Source organism: Staurois parvus, unplaced genomic scaffold (genome assembly GCF_062004578.1).
Source record: "Staurois parvus isolate SC_StPar_1 unplaced genomic scaffold, SC_StPar_1.0 ptg000078l, whole genome shotgun sequence".
NCBI classification, from domain to species: Eukaryota; Metazoa; Chordata; class Amphibia; order Anura; family Ranidae; genus Staurois; species Staurois parvus.
In genome coordinates, this window is record NW_028317874.1 from 78,835 (window position 1) to 96,671 (window position 17,837).

The 17,837-nt window shown below is 42.7% G+C and overlaps 1 protein-coding gene across 1 annotated transcript in view; it reads right to left on the minus strand.

Annotated features, from left to right (window-relative positions):
* Positions 1 to 17,579, minus strand: part of LOC149469219 (diacylglycerol O-acyltransferase 2-like) — a 37,426-nt gene extending 19,847 nt beyond the window's left edge. The window contains exons 1-4 of the mRNA XM_089669487.1: positions 17,413 to 17,579; positions 16,597 to 16,681; positions 10,852 to 10,942; positions 6,779 to 6,886 (exon numbers count right to left, since the gene is read on the minus strand). Coding sequence (XP_089525613.1) covers positions 6,779 to 6,886; positions 10,852 to 10,942; positions 16,597 to 16,614 — 217 coding nt within the window. The 5' untranslated portion in view covers positions 16,615 to 16,681; positions 17,413 to 17,579. The remainder of the gene's footprint in view (positions 1 to 6,778; positions 6,887 to 10,851; positions 10,943 to 16,596; positions 16,682 to 17,412) is intronic.
* Between the last annotated feature and the right edge of the window lie 258 nt (positions 17,580 to 17,837).

Here is a 17,837-nt window from a genome sequence, read left to right on the forward strand (position 1 = left end):
GATGAATATGAATGTAAGTGTTCCATTCACCCTGTAAAGGGGTTATATGTTCTAGCAGCGAGCAGTCTAATGGCCTTCCCAGGCAAAACAGCCTCTTCAGACTCTCTAAAGGGGAAGAGACTGGTGAATATGATGATATGAATCTTGCTTTGTTGAAGCAATCAGAAATGAGGATGATGACACCTAACATGTTGTGACATTCATTAAACAAGTGGCCAGTACACTCAAAAGGAGTTGTTTCCACTCTATGAAAGGACTATATGTTCTGACAATTCATAGCCGTGCCAGGCAAGACAGCCTCTTCAGACTCTATGAACAGGAAGATGCAGACCAGGATGACTGTATGTATCCTGCTGGTTTAAGCAGCCAGGGATAGAGATGACACCTAACAGGAAGTTACATTCAGTAAACACATTGTCAATGAAATCTAAAAGGAGTGGTTACCACTTACCCTTTGAAAGGATTATCTGTTCTATCAATGAACAGTCTCCTAGCCTTCCAGGCAAGCAATCCTTCTCAGAATCTTCCAAAAGAAGATTCAGGTGAGCATGACTGTATGAGCCCTGCTGGTTCAAGCAACCAGGGATGAAGAAGTTGACACCCAACAATTTATCACACTCATCGACCATGTGGTCAATACATTCTAAAGGAGTTACTTCCACTCCCTTTGTGAAGGGGTCATATATTCTGCCAATCAGCAGTCTCAGAACCTTCTCAGTCAAATCAACCCTTGCCAGATCTGTCCAAAGAACATGTGGATGAACATGAATGTATGATTCCTGCTTTGTTCAAGAAGACAGTAATTCAGATGATGGTGACCAAGTTGTCATAATTAATTAAGCATGTGGTAAAGCCACTCTAAAGGAATTGTGAATTCACTTTCTGCAAGGACCATCTATTCTGGCAATGTTCAGTTTTTCTTTTAGGGCCATTATAACTAGTCTCAGAGCCTTCCGAAGCCAATCAATCCTCATCAGTCCCTTCTGAACAAGAAGATGAGGGCGATCTTTGTCCAGGTTGTTTATTCCTCCTTTTGTAAGGTTGATGAAATTCCTTTAAATAGAAGCAAAGCGGTGGAAGTATTTCAAGTGCCTCCAGAGGACGGCTTGACAATTCCCGTATGGTGACTGAATCAAGTGCCTGTTCTACACGATTGGAGCATGTTGTTACAGCAGGATGTCAAGGGTTTTCAATCACCCCTTTGGTCGGTGTGTCCCTTATGGAATTGACCAGATACATTATTATTATTATTTATATAGCACCAACAGTTTGCGCAGCGCTTTACAATATAAGGGAGACAGTACAATTACAATACATTTCAGTACAGAAGGAATGTGAGGGCCCTGCTCGTGGAGCTTACAATCTAAAGGACTTTACCATTAGAAGATGCTGTGGCCTTCAAGGACTTACACAATAACTGCATTGTTCTTCATCTTGGAAGGGGACGTCTGAATGATTAGTGGTCAGTTTGGCTTCCTGTCTCAAGATGAACATCTGTTGAGTTAAAGAAGACTGAAGTTCAAGAGTGTTTCCACACGCACTCCAAAGAGGGTAGCTTCTGCATTTCTGGCTGGGAGTCAAAGAAAAAGCCAGCATATAATCCAAGAAGTCAATGAAGAGCTTCATGTCAGGATGCTGTCTGATATTTTGGGAATTTTGCCATCCATACATGTCTTATGGGCACTTGGTGGTTCCTCTTTGGACATTGGTACAGCTTTGGTGATGGACATAGTCACTCAAGGCAAGCATTTCATGACATATTTGGGAGATCTTTCATGTCTCAGATCCAGCAGGTCAGATAGGCTCAGTTGAGCTCTCATTCCTTGTTAAGTTGGGTTTCTGGACTGGTAGCAGTCAGAGGGCCTAGGTCAGTAGTTTTGGATTATGCACGGTATAAAAGCAAGTAAACTTTTAGTTGGAGAAGCAGAATCTACTGCGATGTCATTCCCATCTGACGACCTAGTGGCTGGTGGTGCAGTAAGACACCAGCAAAGTACACATTAATAACTGAATTTCAGGCTTTCCTAGCCTTCAGTGACCTCATCCAGGATGGACCTGTCCTGGTGAAGTTAGATAGCACAATGACTGGCCAACATCCGGAAACAAGGGGGCACTTAGTGTCTCCCTCTGGAAGGAGGTTTCTCTGATTCTAGAGTTGGCTCAAGTTAATATCCTGCAGCTGTCAGCTGACTATGTACTCAGTCGGAAGAATCTTTAGGCAAACAATTTGTCCAGGAAAATCCTGGACGACAATGAATGGCCCAGACTGCTAATGAGCTTGGTAATCTCTTCCAGCGGTAGACCTGTTCACATTCTCAGTCAACACCAAGTTACTTTCGATTCCAGGGTCCTGCATCCACAAACAATCGGGGTGGAAGTGTTCATTGCAGAGTGGATCTCCAGGACAGCTTATGCCTTTCTGCCTCTCCGATTCTCAGCTTCCTGCAGAGGCTATGGCAGGGGAAGGTGATAATTCTGGTGGTGATCCCAGATTGGTTGAAGGGGCCTTGGTACCCTCTGCCCCTCCCAATGACTGCCAAGGATCCACTCCCTCTGCGGGTAAGATCGGATTATCCAAAGTTACATTCATCCAACACCTGACAGGCTCAAGCTCATGGCTTGAGTCTTGAGAGGCAGAGGCTAATAGATATCGGGTGCTTTGTAAAGGTTGTGAATACTCTTATGAAAGCAAAGAAGAACAGCACTAACAGTGCCTATAGTAGAGTATCAAATACATTCACAGGATTGCTGCTGATCAAGGTTTTACACTGGGTTCTTCACAAGTCTGTCACATGCTGAAGTTTCTGTAGGCGGGGCTTGATTTAGGTTTATGCGTAAGTACTCTATGGGACCACATTTCAGCTATCTCTGCCTTCACCGGCATACAGTGGGCATCCAACACTCAATTATACTGTACGTCAAGCTGCAACTTGGTTGAAACATACCTAAGGGATTGTTTGTGAAGTGGAATCTCCCATTGGTGTTGGACTTGTTTGCGTCAGATGCTTTCAATTAAAGTGGCCCCTTGTGGTACCTCACTGAAAACTGCTTTCATGGTGGCAATTACATCAACCAGAAAAGTGTCTATATTAGTGGCCCTGGGGTTTAAAGAACCCTTTTTTACGTTCATCCCGGATAGGGTGGTACTCATGCTGATGCTCAAGATCGTGCCTAAGTGGCCTTCAGAGTCCATATCACACGAAAAGTTGTCCTTCCTACATCCCTCTTGGGGAGCACCCAAGATGTTAGCCCATCAGATGTGGGTCAAGCTTTGAAATTTAACATCAAGGCGACATCTGGCATCAGGAAGTCGGAGCACTCCAGGTGGAGCATGTAATGATTTTATGGCTTGTTGGTGAAGCTCATCTTCTTGGCCTAGAAGTTGAAAAGCTGGCTGTGCCAGGGGGATCACTTCACTGTTCACCCAAAGGGTCTCAACCTTGTGAGCAGCAGCAGGCTGAGTGTTCCCAGACACTATCTGCAAGGCAGTTACGTGGGGATGAATAAATATACGTTCATGGCCCATTACTGTATAGAAGCAGTCCTAATGACAGTTGAGTTTGGCAGAGGCATCCTGGCTTCTGATTTTTAGCCAGAATTGAGGAGTGTGTAGCATTATCCCTCCCGTGTGTGGCTAGTTAGTTCCCAGCTGTGCTGATATGGAACTGTCAAGAAAATAGAAAATTGAATGACAGATACTTACCGTAATTTTCCTTTCCTGACAAGCTCCATGTCAGCACAGTTCCCACCCAGCTTGGTAGGACTAGTTAAAAACCGCTGAGGCTGCAGGTGGGCTCACATTTATGAGTTAGGTCCTGGAAGCATGGGGGGGGGGGGGGGCAGGACCCTTACCCTAGCTGTGCTGACATGGAGCTCGTCAGGAAAGGAAAATTACAGTATATGTCATTCAATTTTCCATTTTTTTAGCACTGAAGACATTTTTGTCTTTTTCAAAAAGCTGTATAACACATATATCTTCTATTCTGGTAACACTGGAGACCTCTAGGTATTTGCAGTATTTCAACTCATATTCAAATCTAGGTTCACGATAAGTCATTGACCTTGAAATATCAATTTTTAAAGGATGGTTCCATTAAACCTACCATAAAGGTCCACGTTCAGACACCTGTGTTCCTGTGTTGTCAACCTACCACATAGGCTTGGACTAGTGGCCTAATGGCCATTTCAACACACATTTTGTAGGCATGGTCCACTGTTGTCACCATCAGGAAACACACCCTGGAAGAAGCCATGCAGCCACTGCTGGAGCAGTGCTGGGACAAGGTCCTTTAGGACCAAGACAAGACAAAGGTTAACTTTCCCCCCCAACTCCATGAGCTGTGAACTGTCAGGGTTGCTGGCTGCAGCCCTGTCTTTGTCAACTGAGGGGTAATAAATCTGGCAACTTGCCCCCTGCAATTAGTCTAAGCACCCTTTTTAATGTGATACTGAAGGATTCTTTTTTTTTTTCCCTGAAATCAAAAGAGGGTTATACTTACCATGTCTGTGCAAGGATATTGCACAGAGCCGGCCTAACCTTCTCTTCTGGGGTCCCCTGGCTGTCCTCTCCTCTGTGTGCCCCCATAGGAAGTTGTGTGCTATGGGGGCACTCTCCCGAGCCAGGCCATGTGTGTCTATAGACACACACAGTTTGACTCGGCCACACCACCTGCTCACTGGATTTGACCGACAGCAGCAGGAGCCCATGACTCCCACTGCTCTCGGTCTGCCTTGTGACAGAAGAGAGAGCAACAGTGCTGCAGATGGGACATCGCTGAACTGAGAGAGGTCTCTTCCTATTTAGGGAGGAGGGGAAATGGAACAGCTAGTAGAAGGGTTTTTTTACCCTAATGCAAGGAGTGCAAAAAAAGTAAGTCTTTTACTTAGCACTACTTTAAGCATCATTATCTTGTGTTTTAGTGCTTGTGACTGCGTTTCCTAGATTAACAAATAGGTTTCTGGGTTACTGTTTCTGAACTGACCCTTGGCTACATCTGTTGGATTATTCTCTTGTTTGCTGCCAGTCCTGACCCTCAGCTACTTTTAGCAAAGTACTCTCTTTTGTCTGTTTCCCTTCTTGAGCCTTAGCTATGTGTCCTGGATTATTCTTTCAGCATTTTCAGCTCCTGACCAGGGGCGGACTGACAATTCATGGGGCCCCCGGGCAATAGGGGATCATGGAGCCCCTGTGTCCTTGCCCAAACTCAAAAAAGCCTATGAAAAAGATACCAGGGGCATCTCATGGGGCCCCCTACTGACCCTGGGCCCATCCGCCCCTGTTCCTGACACTTACCACTGCCCTACAACATGTTTTTCTGTGGGCCTGAGTCAACATCCATGGAGAGAGCATCCAAATACCAGTAGGCACACTAGCTTTAAGGGGAAGATGGCTGCCAAAAGGTTAAACACATGTTATTTTATTAAAATCTGCACAGAAACCAACCAGCTTCCAGTTTTTTTTTCAATGCTTAATTGAACAAGCTGAAGTTAGAAGCTGATTGGCTACCATGCACAGCTGCACCAAGTTTTGCACACTCCAGTTTTAGTAAATCAACCCTATTGCCCTTGATCCCCTCATGTTTTGCATTGTATTGGTATTGTTCTGTCACATGTTCTGTCTCCCTTTGTAATGTACAGCGCTGAGCGAACTATTGGCGCTTTATAAATACTGTATAATAATAATAATAATAATAATAGTCAACATATACTCCAACCAGGGGGTTTGCATATGATGCCCTAAATGAACTACTTCAGCAGCATAGGTTGCGGATCCTGCCCTTTTTGCAAAAATGTTCAGGCAGTTGCTTCTTCTAAAAAACTCCTCTGGCCAGCCCTGGCTGAGGTACATGCATGTACACAGAATGTGGATACAAAGAAGCTTCAGTAACATAAATGCAGCAAAGGATAAAAAAAAAAAAAAAAAAATCAAAACAGGTATTGTATAAAAAAAAAAAAAAAAAAAAAATCAAAAAAAAAAATCTATATCTTGCATCTATTAGAATAATCTCCTTATTATCCTCTCCAATATACAGTTGTCAAAACACCATGCAGAGTCTGTAACAGTACTGTTCGCTCAATTCTCCCAGATACTGTATATACTTTCTGCTTTCTGTACCTGCCGATTTAGAAATGGAATTAGTTGCTGCAATGAAAGTATAGGAGTGTCATTTTTAGCTACTAATGCCATATATGTTAATTGCATTTACCTCTTGCTGTCTTTTCCAATAGTATTTCCTTGAGCTTTCCTTTAATTATTTGCATTTAGATTTGTTTTCTAGTGCTTTCCCAGAGACTATTTTCAGTTATTAGAGAGACCCTGTCACCAACTAAAAAAAGTAGAATCACAGAAAAATGTTTTTCCTTTCCATAAATGATTATACAGTAGCTGGGAGCAAAGTGTAGGGGAACACTATAGAGCAGACCCCTTGAAATAATGCTTAGGTCTCAGGGAACCTCTAATAAGATTAGTCCATCGCAGGTCATTGGGAAAATGCCCCTTACATTGAGGGTGGTACAGGGGTAGAATGCCCCTTACAGTGGTGGCCAGAATGACATTTTTGCAGTCATACTCCTGGCTCTGCCAATTGGCGTTGAACCTGGCACTGTGCAGGCACCATCAGATGAGAGGTCTATTAGCCACAGCTTGAAAATGGCTGCTATAGAGTGTCAATTAAGTGACATCCAGATGGTGGCACTTAGCAGCAGCTAAAATGAAATGCATGGTCTAGTATTAGGGTCACTTTAAAAAACAAAACACATGGTAGATTTTTCTACTAACCTCTCTCTGGTGTTTTCCAATCAGAGATCATCCAGATAACGTAGATGGCAATCAGGGGCCATAGCTGGCTATACACAATCCATGTGATAAGAAGTATGCAAACAGGACCTGCCAATACCATAGAACATTATTTAGGAAGAAGAATCTGAAAAAGTACGACAAACATCTAGATACATCCGGAAGTGTAACCCCAGCCAAAACGTTTTTCTAATTGTCCCTGTTTGGGGGGATAACTTTCTGCCCTGGTCACCACTATTACTGGGACAAAAGTGAGGAGGCGATATGACCAATGTTCCCTCACTTTCATAGGAATTCCTCCTATTTCCTGTCTCTGGAGAAGGAAGCAATGAGAAATCACTCCTAAGGAGAAATACATTAATAAGGCCTCATTCATACAGACACTATCAGGCATCCAATGTAAATTGTAGTCATATATCTGTGCCCAAGAGAGACAATTGCCTGCCATGAATGGCTGCACACTAGCTGTATGTAAGCATACACTGCTTGCATAAATTCACACACAGACGTAAATCCTGGAACACACAATTGCTTTATGCTGCATCTGTCTTTCCCAGGCACAGACATATGCTCGCAGTATACATTGATTGTCTGAATGCGTCCATGTGCATTGGGCCTGAATACCTGATAGCGATTTGTATACTTTCCCTGTTCCAACCTAGAAAAAATGTTTTGTCTTGAGGTTTTCTATTGCAATTCACCAAAACCATTTCAGTTTTGAGTAGGTAACAGAATATATACTTAGCAGTTCTTTCAACATTTAAACGTAGAGTTCTTTCATATGTATCATAACTATATACACTATATTGTCAAAAGTATTGGGACACCTCTCCAAATAATTGGATTAAGGTGTTCCAATCCCCTCTATGGCCACAGGTGTATAAAATCAAGCACCTAGGCATGCAGAATGCTTCTACAAACATCAGCTCTGAGGAGCTCAGTGAATTCAAGCGTGGCATCGCGATAGGTTGCCACCTGTGAAATACGTCCATCCGTGAGATTTCCTTTCTACTAAATATTCCACGGTCAACTGTTAGTGGTATTATAACAAAGTGGAAACAACTGGGAACAACAGCAACTCAGCCATGAAGTGGTAGGCCACATAAAATGACAGAGTGGGGTCAGTGCAAGCTGAAGCGCACAGGGCGCAGAAGTCACCAACTGTCAGCGCTGAGTGAACTATTGGCGCTTTATAAATACTGTATAATAATAATAACTGTCAGAGTCAATAGCTAAAGACCCCCAAACTTTGCGTGGCCTTCAGATAACGTGGCACAAAAATGGTACATAGAGAGCTTCATGGAATGGGTTATCATGGCCGAGCAGCTGCATCCAAGCCTTACATCACGAAGTGCAATGAAAAGCGTCAGATGCAGTGGTGTAAAGCACGTCATCACTGGACTCTAGAGCAGTGGAGACGTGTTCTCTGGAGTAATGAATCAAACTTCTCTCTCTGGCATTCCGATGGATGTGTCTGGGTTTGGTGATTGCCAGGAGAACGGTACTTTCATGACTGCATTGTCCCAAGTGTAAAGTTTGGTGGAGAGGGGAATATGGTGTGGGGTTGTTTTTCAGGTGTTGGGCTTAACCCCCTAGTTCCAGTGAAGGGAACTCTTAAGGCGTCAGCATACTAAGACATTTGGACAATTTTGTGCTCCCAACTTTGTGGGAACAGTTTGGGGATAGCCCCTTCCTGTTCCAAGATGACTGCACACCAGTGCGCAAAGGAAGATCTATAAAGACATGGATGAGTGAGTTTAAGGTGGAGAAACTTGGCTGGCCTGCACAGAGTCCTGACCTCAACTCAATAGAACACCTTTGGGATGAATTAGAGTGGAGACTGTGAGCCAGGCCTTCTCGTCCGAGATCAGTGCCTGACCTCATTAGTAAAAACTCATCTGGAAAATGCAGTTCAGTTTTGGGCACCAATTCACAAAAAAAAAAAAAAATTGGGGAACTGGAGAAAGTATAGAGAAGGGCAACCAAGCTGATGTGAGGCATGGAGGAGCTCAGCTATGAGGAAACATTAGAGGAACTGAATTTATTCTCTCTGTCATCACAGAGGACAAGGGGGCACTCTTTATGTCTGGAGAAAAAGAAATTTAATCTCCAAATACGGAAAGGTTTCTTTACAGCAAGAGCTGTGAAATTGTGGAATAGACATCCTCAAGAGTTGGTTATGGCCAGCTCAGTGGATTGCTTTAAAAAAGGGCTGGATTATTTCTTGGATACACAGAATATAACTGGTTACTAACATTTATAGGTAAAGTTGATCCAGGGAAATAACGGATTTCCACTCAGGGGATCAGGAAGGAATTTTTTCCCCTGCAGGTGCATATTGGATCATGCTTTGCTGGGTTTTTTGCCTTCCTCTGGATGAATTGTGGATGTAGGATTATAACTTTTTTTTTGTATGGTTGAACTAGATGGACTTTTGTCTTTTTTCAGCCAGACTAACTATGTAACCTCACAAATGAGCTTTTGGAATAATGGTCAAACATTCCCATAGACACACTCTAAACTTTGTGGACAGCCTTCCCAGAAGAGGTGACGCTGTTATTGCTGAAAAGGGTGAGCCAACTCAATATTGAACCCTTTGGACTATGACTGGGAAGCCATTAAAGTTCATGTGCGTGTAAAGGCAGGCGTCCCAATACTTTTGGAAATATAGTGTAGATAAAAGGATATACAGTGCCCAATATATTTTTTATAAAACTTAAACCTTTGATTGCATAATTACATTTCATAATTACATTGGAGTTACACTGGTCTAGCTTGTACCAATGTAAGTATTCTGTACATATGCCGTACATGAGCATTTGCTGTGGAAGCAGTGAACTGTTGTAGTAATCACAACTCATACAGTGGTCACAGCTGCTTTAGCTCAGCAAGAGCGCCATTCACTGAACACCTTGCCTTTTTAGAAATGGTAACATTGATGCCCCCTTCTCCCTACCTTGTCCAATCAGGGAACACACTTCATTCAGAGAAACACAAGGCAGTCTGTGAATGGCACCCATGCCAAGTAGGCACGGGATCCGAAAGGCAATGGTGATTCTCCGAATCCACAGCAGTCCAACAGGTATGACATAGGCTTACTTACATTGGTCTAACCTACACAAAGGTAACTATGCAATGAAATGCAAACATGTTCAGCCATAACCGGGTGCTGTCCTTTGGCAAATAAATCCTGTGTCTAGATCAAGCCTCAATTTTTAAATATCTAAAGTGCCTTCCACCTTCTAAATTAAAAAAAAAAAAAAAAAAAAAAAAAAAAAAGAGGTTTGCCAAATAATGCTCACTCTCTCTCTTCAACCCACTTCCTGTGAGCCTAGGCCACCATGGACACACACCCCTGGTGTGCATTGCGCTGGCCTGGGCTCACACATCACTACATACACTCACTGGCCACTTCATTAGGTACACGTGTTCAAATGCTTGGTAATACAAATTGCTAATTAGCCAATCACATGGCAGCAACAATGCATTTAGGCATCTAGACATGAAGACGACTGGCTGAAGTTCAAACCGAGCATCAGAATGGGGAAGAAAGGGGAGTTAAGTGACTTTGAACATGACGTGGTTGTTGGTAATAGGCAGGCTGGTCTGAGTATTTTAAAAACTGATGATCTACTGGGGATTAGACACAACCATCTCTAGGATTTACAGAGAATGGTCCGAAAAAGAAAAAACATCCACACAGCAACAGTTGTGTCCATGAAAATGGCTTGTTGATGTCAGAGGTCAGAGAAGAGTGGGCAGAGAAAGGCAACAGTAACATGTCAATATGGAACAAAATCTCTGAGGAATGTTTCCAACGCCTTGAAGAATTAAGGCAGTTCTGAAGGCAAAAGGGGGTCCAACCCGGTACTAGCAAGGTGTACCTAATAAAGTAGCCAGTTGGACTGTAAGACTTTGGGTGGGGAGGGTGGGGCAAACAAACACTCAAGAAAAAGAAAAAAAAGCCTTAGTTAATTGAATGAACATAAAAATATGTTTTAGGCTTTAGTGAGATTTCTTTCATGGCTAGTATAGGAAAGTGAATACCAACATACCCAGTAACAGAAAGGAGAGTATCCACTGTAATACACTAAGTATTTGCAGAATTTCAGTGTAAAGACCGTTGTGTTTGCGCCTCTCTTCTCTCTGTTCAATTGGGAAAACAAAGGTGAGAAAACATTACAAACTGTCGTTGTCTGTGTGGCAAACTTACCACTGCATACTTCCCTGTGTTTTCTAAAGTGTACTTATGGCTTCTGCATGTAATGCAGGTTGTTGTTGGCAGAGCTAGCAGAAGATTCTATGCAAAATACACATTCTAATGTTTTTAAAATGTGTATAGATGTTTGCGGTACACATTTCGTTTGTAGATGCAGTTTTGTGTATGGCTCCTACAGTGCTGCGTTTAGATGTTAGTTACAAAACTATACGCTGTATACATTTTATTTGAGGTACTTATATAGTGCCATCAATTACGCAGTGCTTTACATACATATTGTACATTCACATCGGCCCCTAACCCTCAAGGGCCGCACAAGGTATACATCTAAACACAACGTTATAGCCACCTGAGCGAATGCGCTCCAAAGGCTAACTGTAACTAGAACATAATAATAGGTGGTAGGTAGCCCTGGTCTATCCAACTAGCTGGAAATAAGTATGTCTTTGGCCACATAATATAACTGCTGCACTGGCAGGCCTTCTTATCCGGGTTGTGTGTTCAATCCTGTCACATGAGGGGCCTGCCTCATGTTACCAGTTAGTTTCTAAGAGCCAGAGAAAAGCAGACGTGCCCGTTTTGTAGGCAGAATCCGCACACTGTCTGCAAGTGCTAGTAGAGGAAGCTATGTGACTAGTATATCAGTTGTTAAAGCAGAACTAAACCCTTCTATACTTTACAGCAAAGGAAGCGGCCATCTTAGTCTCTGAGCTGCAGGTGCCATGGTGCTCCTGATCAGTTCAGACACCAGCATTTGATGGTTTGACAGTTCGGCTGAGAGCGCAAGCACTTGTGACAGTTATCATTCATGTCATGCCATGGATGTAACTGTTTTGGGAAACCATTAAATCAATGGGTTTAGTGTCACTTTAAGTATTGAGACTTTGTACTACAACTGTACATGCAAGCGTTCCAGACGCCATATGCACAGGCAGTGAGAGGGACACAGAACCATTGTAAAGCACCTCTTTGGAGGAGAGAAGTTGCTTTTGCAGTCTGTGTCCCTCTTGCACTGCCTGTGTATGAGACTCTGGGAATTCGGCATGTCCAGTTGTAGTAGGACTCAATCACAAGAGCCTTCTAAATGCTGCATTAAGACGCATACAGCATATAGTTTTGTACGCATCTAAAGGCACACAGCTGCGTTCACAAACAAAAATGTGTGCTGCGTTTAGCAGCATACATGAAAGTAGGACACAACTACATCCGGGGTCATACATATCTGCAGACTTTATGCATGTAAACTTATGTATAGGCAAGTCACTAGTCGAAATGTACTTGTCCAAATGTTGTATGTATCTAAATGTGAGTACTGTATTTTATGCAGAGCCTTCTGCGAGCTCTGCCAGCAATAACCAGTGTTCATTCAGAAAATATGTATACGCTTGTGGTAATGAGCCCGTACAAAGCGGGAGCATACACAGAGGAGGCTTCTAAGTCACAGGGAGTGTGTCCAGGGGACAGATTAAAAAGTAAACTTAGAAGTAGAAATGTATAGAAATAACAGCTACTACTACATCCATGTTACATTATAGACTCTTAGATTGTAAGCTCCAAGGAGCATGGCCCTCCTAACCCTCTTATATTGAACTGTATTGTTGCTGTATTGTCTCCTGTTATATTGCAAAGCGCTGAGCAAACTGTTGGCGCTATATAAATCCTGTATAATAATAATAACAACAACAGTCAGGTTACTTTACCTGGAGCAGAGAATCAGGTCTTTTACCATGCCAAATTAGGTTGTGGTGTATCGAGCTGTGTAAATCTTGAAACTGGATGGACAGAAATGAAAATCCTTTGGCAGGTAAAATAATGGTTTCTGTTTGGGGCTGGGACCACCTTGTCCATGCACACGGGGACTTTTCTCTCTCTCCTCCTCTAATGTGTACACGCTCGCTAATGCCTGGGACAAGGCAAGGTACCCCGAATCAGAAGTGAGCCGTATACCCAATGTATTGGTATCACAACCTGAGTCTTGTTGACTGTGCCACACTGTCCCATAATACATACACACATATGAAATACTGACATTTTGAAGGAGACAACACAGAGCAATGTCCCTTTCCACCAGTCCAGCTCTTCTATCACCGCACTCCCTGTGATAGTGCATTATTTTACCAGGTGTTGTGTGAACCCACTTGTGTGCACAACTTAACTTTTTCTGTAACTGCCACTAGGTCCCTAGGGTCTCTGCCACATGGATACAGTCCTGGGTGCTGGGGCACCAACTGCTCGGGAGGGAGACAGGCAAACCACTTCCCTCGCTATGCATGGGACCCATCACCCCTGCCGGTTCTGCTCTCCCACTGTCAGGCTGTCATACCATCCCTTTCTACATCATTGCACTTAGCAATGTGTATGAATAACAGGCCCTGTTCTTTTGATATTCCATGTACCACCATGTACCCCTTTAGAGTAAATTCAGACCAGGCTTGGAAACAGGTAATGAATCTTTACTTGAAGGCTCTGCAACAATACAGTCCATGAACAGTTAGGTCCCTAACTATTCCTAGGCTGCCCATGACATATACCTTTGCATGTAGAAGTCCATACATGGTGAAGTCCTTAGCAGGTGGGTCCCCTGAGGGTGGTAGTGATCATAGGTTACTCCTAGTTACATCTTCCTTGTTGGCCCTTTTGCTTACCTCCCATGCAGTCCTTCCAGTTCCACTGGACCTAGTCTTCCCCCTTTTTACATCACTACTAGGGGAGGGCGAATCCCAGAAAAGCCTGGGAAATTGGCAGACTCAGAGTTAATCATTCCCCACCTGGGAAGTCTAGAATCCTTTTCCTTTTGTATCACCTCCCCCTTCCTTTAGATTGTAAGCTCCATGAGCAGGGCCCTCCTATTCCTTCTGTACTGAAATGTATTGTAATTATACTGTCTCCCTTTATATTGTAAAGCACTGCGCAAACTGTTGGCAGTATATAAATCCTGCATAATAATAATAATCTAACAACAACCTAACTTGTAGGCACCTGCCTACATGTTTATTTATCTGCTTGCCTGGAGATTGGCTTTAAAGTGAACAATGCAATGATATGTGCTGACTAAAAATACACTATACTTTCCCTGTAGGGGAGCAAGGATGAATGTGCATATTAGTAATTACATGTCATAGTCACAATACATTTTTATGACACTAATAACTTGTAAATGATAATACCTGCTTGTCTGCTAAAGTTGGAGATCATCCTATGTCAGATTGCTGTTTGCACTTTTTAAAGTCTAACGCCAGCAAAAAAAAGTTTTAGTAGTTGTGGATGGAGTTAAAATTTCTGTCAGATATTTATTTCTGTCTATGACCCTAATTGAGAGATTTTCCCTACCAGTATCATATGATTCTGTGATTTAATGTATTTTATGCATGGTGTTTACCTGTAAAAGCCTACCTGGTGTAGACATCGAAAAGCCGAGACTGCTCCTGGGTGCCGTCATCTTGGATATGATAGCAGCCCCTGCAGACTCAAGTGACATCTAGATTGGGGTGCACGGTAAGTGATAGAGCCCCTTCATCTCCCCCTTAGCCTTCACGTACAATTAACACTTGCAGTGGCGTGGAGGGGGAGGGGGCACTGCAAAGGTAGGTTTTTTTAATTGCCCTGGAATTGGGCTTTGAGCTCTGAACTTTGCATCCTAAAATTCTGCCTTTTGGCATCCTAAAATTCTGCCTTTCAGGTCTTGTGACTCCTCTTAGAAGCAATTGCATCTCCTCTTGCTTGCTGCTAAATTTGAATGCTTCCCACCTACCCACAGGACCATTACTGTGGACGGGCGGCACAAGCAGGCTGCATCACATACATGCATGTCAACCAACCTGTTCTGAGTTAGGTACATGCATGCATGCGTCCGCTGCTAACCCCCACTGTCCTTGAGATTTTATCAACAGGCCAATGATTTATGGCTGAGACCTGCTGATTGGCTGTAGCCAATCACAGAACAGTCCTGTGTTTACAAACACACACGGCTCTGTACAGATCGGTGGTCTGGCTGTTTCTTCTCCAACAAAACAGGGATAAAAAATAGCCAGACCTGTAAGTAAAAGGAACACACAATACACTTGTTAGGAACACAGTTAACCCTTTGATTGCCCCTTGATGTTAACCCCTTCCCAGCCAGTGTGGTTAGTACAGTGTACAGTAATAGCACTGGTCACTGTATTAGTGTCACTATTAATATCAGTGTCAGTTAGTGTACCTCTCAGCCAGCGTCAGCTAGCCCGCCATACTATCACAGTTCCACTATTAGTCACTGATCACCATTGCCAGTATAGCATCATAGCTGCGTAAATTCCAGTATAAATATAATAATTAGTAGAAACTATACATTTCACACAAACCAATTAATACTTATTGGAATTTTTCTTTTACCAAACACTTGTAGCACAATATATTTTAGTCTACATGTATGAATAAATTAGATTTTTTATTGGATATGTTTTATAACAGAAAGCAGAAAATACTTTTTTTTTTTTTTTCCCTCAAAATTTTCTGTCTTTTTTTTGTTTATATAATAAAAAATAAAAAACCCAGTGGCTATCAAATATCACCTAAAGCAAGCTCTAGTTGTGTGAAAAAAAAATTCAATTAACTTAATTTGGGTACAGTGCTGCAAGACTATGCAATTGCCAGTTAAAGTAGCGCAGTGCCAAATAGCAAAAACCGCCCTGATCATGAAGGGAGTAAAACCTTCCAGAGATCAAGTGGTTAAGCACAAATGTTCAGATCTGGTTGACAAAACAAATTAGAAAAATACACCCAAATTGTAGTGGTAGTGTTCTGTGTTGTCCTATGCTTTGACCCGCAATTGTATTTTGGAAAACAGAGAAATCTAAATGAAGGTCTATATTGGCTAAATGGTTAGCACTTCCACCTGGCAGTACTAGGGTTGTTTGCTTTAATCCCAATCACGGCACCACCTGCCTGGAGTTTACATGTTCTCCCTGTGCCTGTGTGGGTTTCCTCTGGGTACTCCGGCTTCCTCCCACACTCCAAAGACATGCTGGTAGCTAAATTGGCCCTAGTATGTGTATGTATGAATGTAAGTTAGGGACTTTAGATTGTACGCCCCTTGAGGGTTAGGGACTGATGTGAATGTACAATATATATATAAAGCACTGCGTAAACTGATGGTGCTATATGAGTACCTATAATAAATAGAAAACAATCCTATAATAAGTCCATGTGTCATAAAGCATACCTAAAAACAAAAGTCATAATATACATTATCCAGATAGAGTCATGGGGCAGCACAGTGGCTAAATGGTTAGCACTTCCTCCTGGCAGTACTAGGGTTGTTGGTTCAAATCCCAGAATGGCACCTCCTGCCTGGAGTTTGCATGTTCTCTCTGTGCCTGCATGGGTTTGCTCTGGGTACTCCAGTCTCCTCTCACCCACCATGCTGGTAGGTCAAATGGATCCTGTCTAAAAAGGCCCTAGTATGTGTATGTATGAATGTAAATGAGGGACCTTGAGGGTTAGGGACTGATGTGAATGTACAATATACAGTATATGTAAAGCTCTGCATAAATTGACAGCGCTACATAAGTACCCAAAATAAATAAATAAATCTAGTTCTCACCTCCTGGATGGGCTCCATATGAGAGGCTGCTGGGGTCACTCATCGGAAGAAGCCGAGGTCCTCATCATACGAATAGATTTTATCACTGTAACAAGGTTGCAGTGTATTGGAATTAAATAAAGCAAGTATTAAAAAAGCCAGTTGTATAACACTATGAAAATCTAGAATTCTTCACAGCACAATTATATAGTAAAACACAGAAAAACCATCGTAAATCAGTGTGACTGGGATTAGGAGATCACAAGGCACTTTGAGTAAATGAGCTTTTCATACAACAGTCACAGCTTCATGTATACAAGTCACAGTCAATAATAATTACTTGAGATGTCTGAGATAAAGGTGGGATTAAGGAAGAAGACATTCAGGAAACAAATGTATGAGATTAGTATACAAGAACAATGATAACAGAATATTCGCTCTTTTTTTCTACTAGTATTGCAATGTGTTGCATGTAAGAAACCGCTATTGCTCAGCCATTGCGCTACACACCGCCAGCGCTTTTTTGTTTGGTCTGATCGTTTATGCGACAAAATACGTGAAAATCCCAAGTTACCATCATGTGATGCCTTCTTCTTTACTAGCTGACAGGCTAGGAGCATGACAGCTTCCATCTAAGGCTTCACACACAGGTATTTCCCTTTGTGAAAGATTAATTTCACTAAATTAAGCAAAGTCTATATAACAAGACAAGTGATTTTAATCTGAACGTGGAAAGCACCAGTGATCCAGTTAGGCTGAGCACAGCAATGACACATTTACACTGAAGAGGATTATCTTGCCCCCCTTGCACACTGAGCCATAAATACAAAGACCTACCTTCCCCCCAGAAGGGGGAGACACTTGACGGTGACCCTCGGATTGTGTCATTGACAAGGGTCATCCCCAGCTGTGAGCAGCCTGCATCCCACACGTGGTCCTGAGTTCAGGATGTGAGGACAGCTGGAGATGTCTGGTACCCACACACACATTCCCAAATACAAGATGCAAGGCGCCTTCTGATTTGCAGCTCAGTCTGGCTGCTGATTGGATGGAGCTCTTTCTATCCCTGAAAGTCATTAGATGCTGTGATGCAGCAGGATCAGGACAGCATTAACTCCTGCACAGCCTAACCACATTTATCAATCGAGTCTTACGTGAGAAAATGAAGTGTCAAGGCATCCTCACCCCACTGCCTTCCCTCCATAAGTCATTTGACTCATCTGTGAAAGTTTTCATGCAGATCTGTTACCGGAATTACAGTG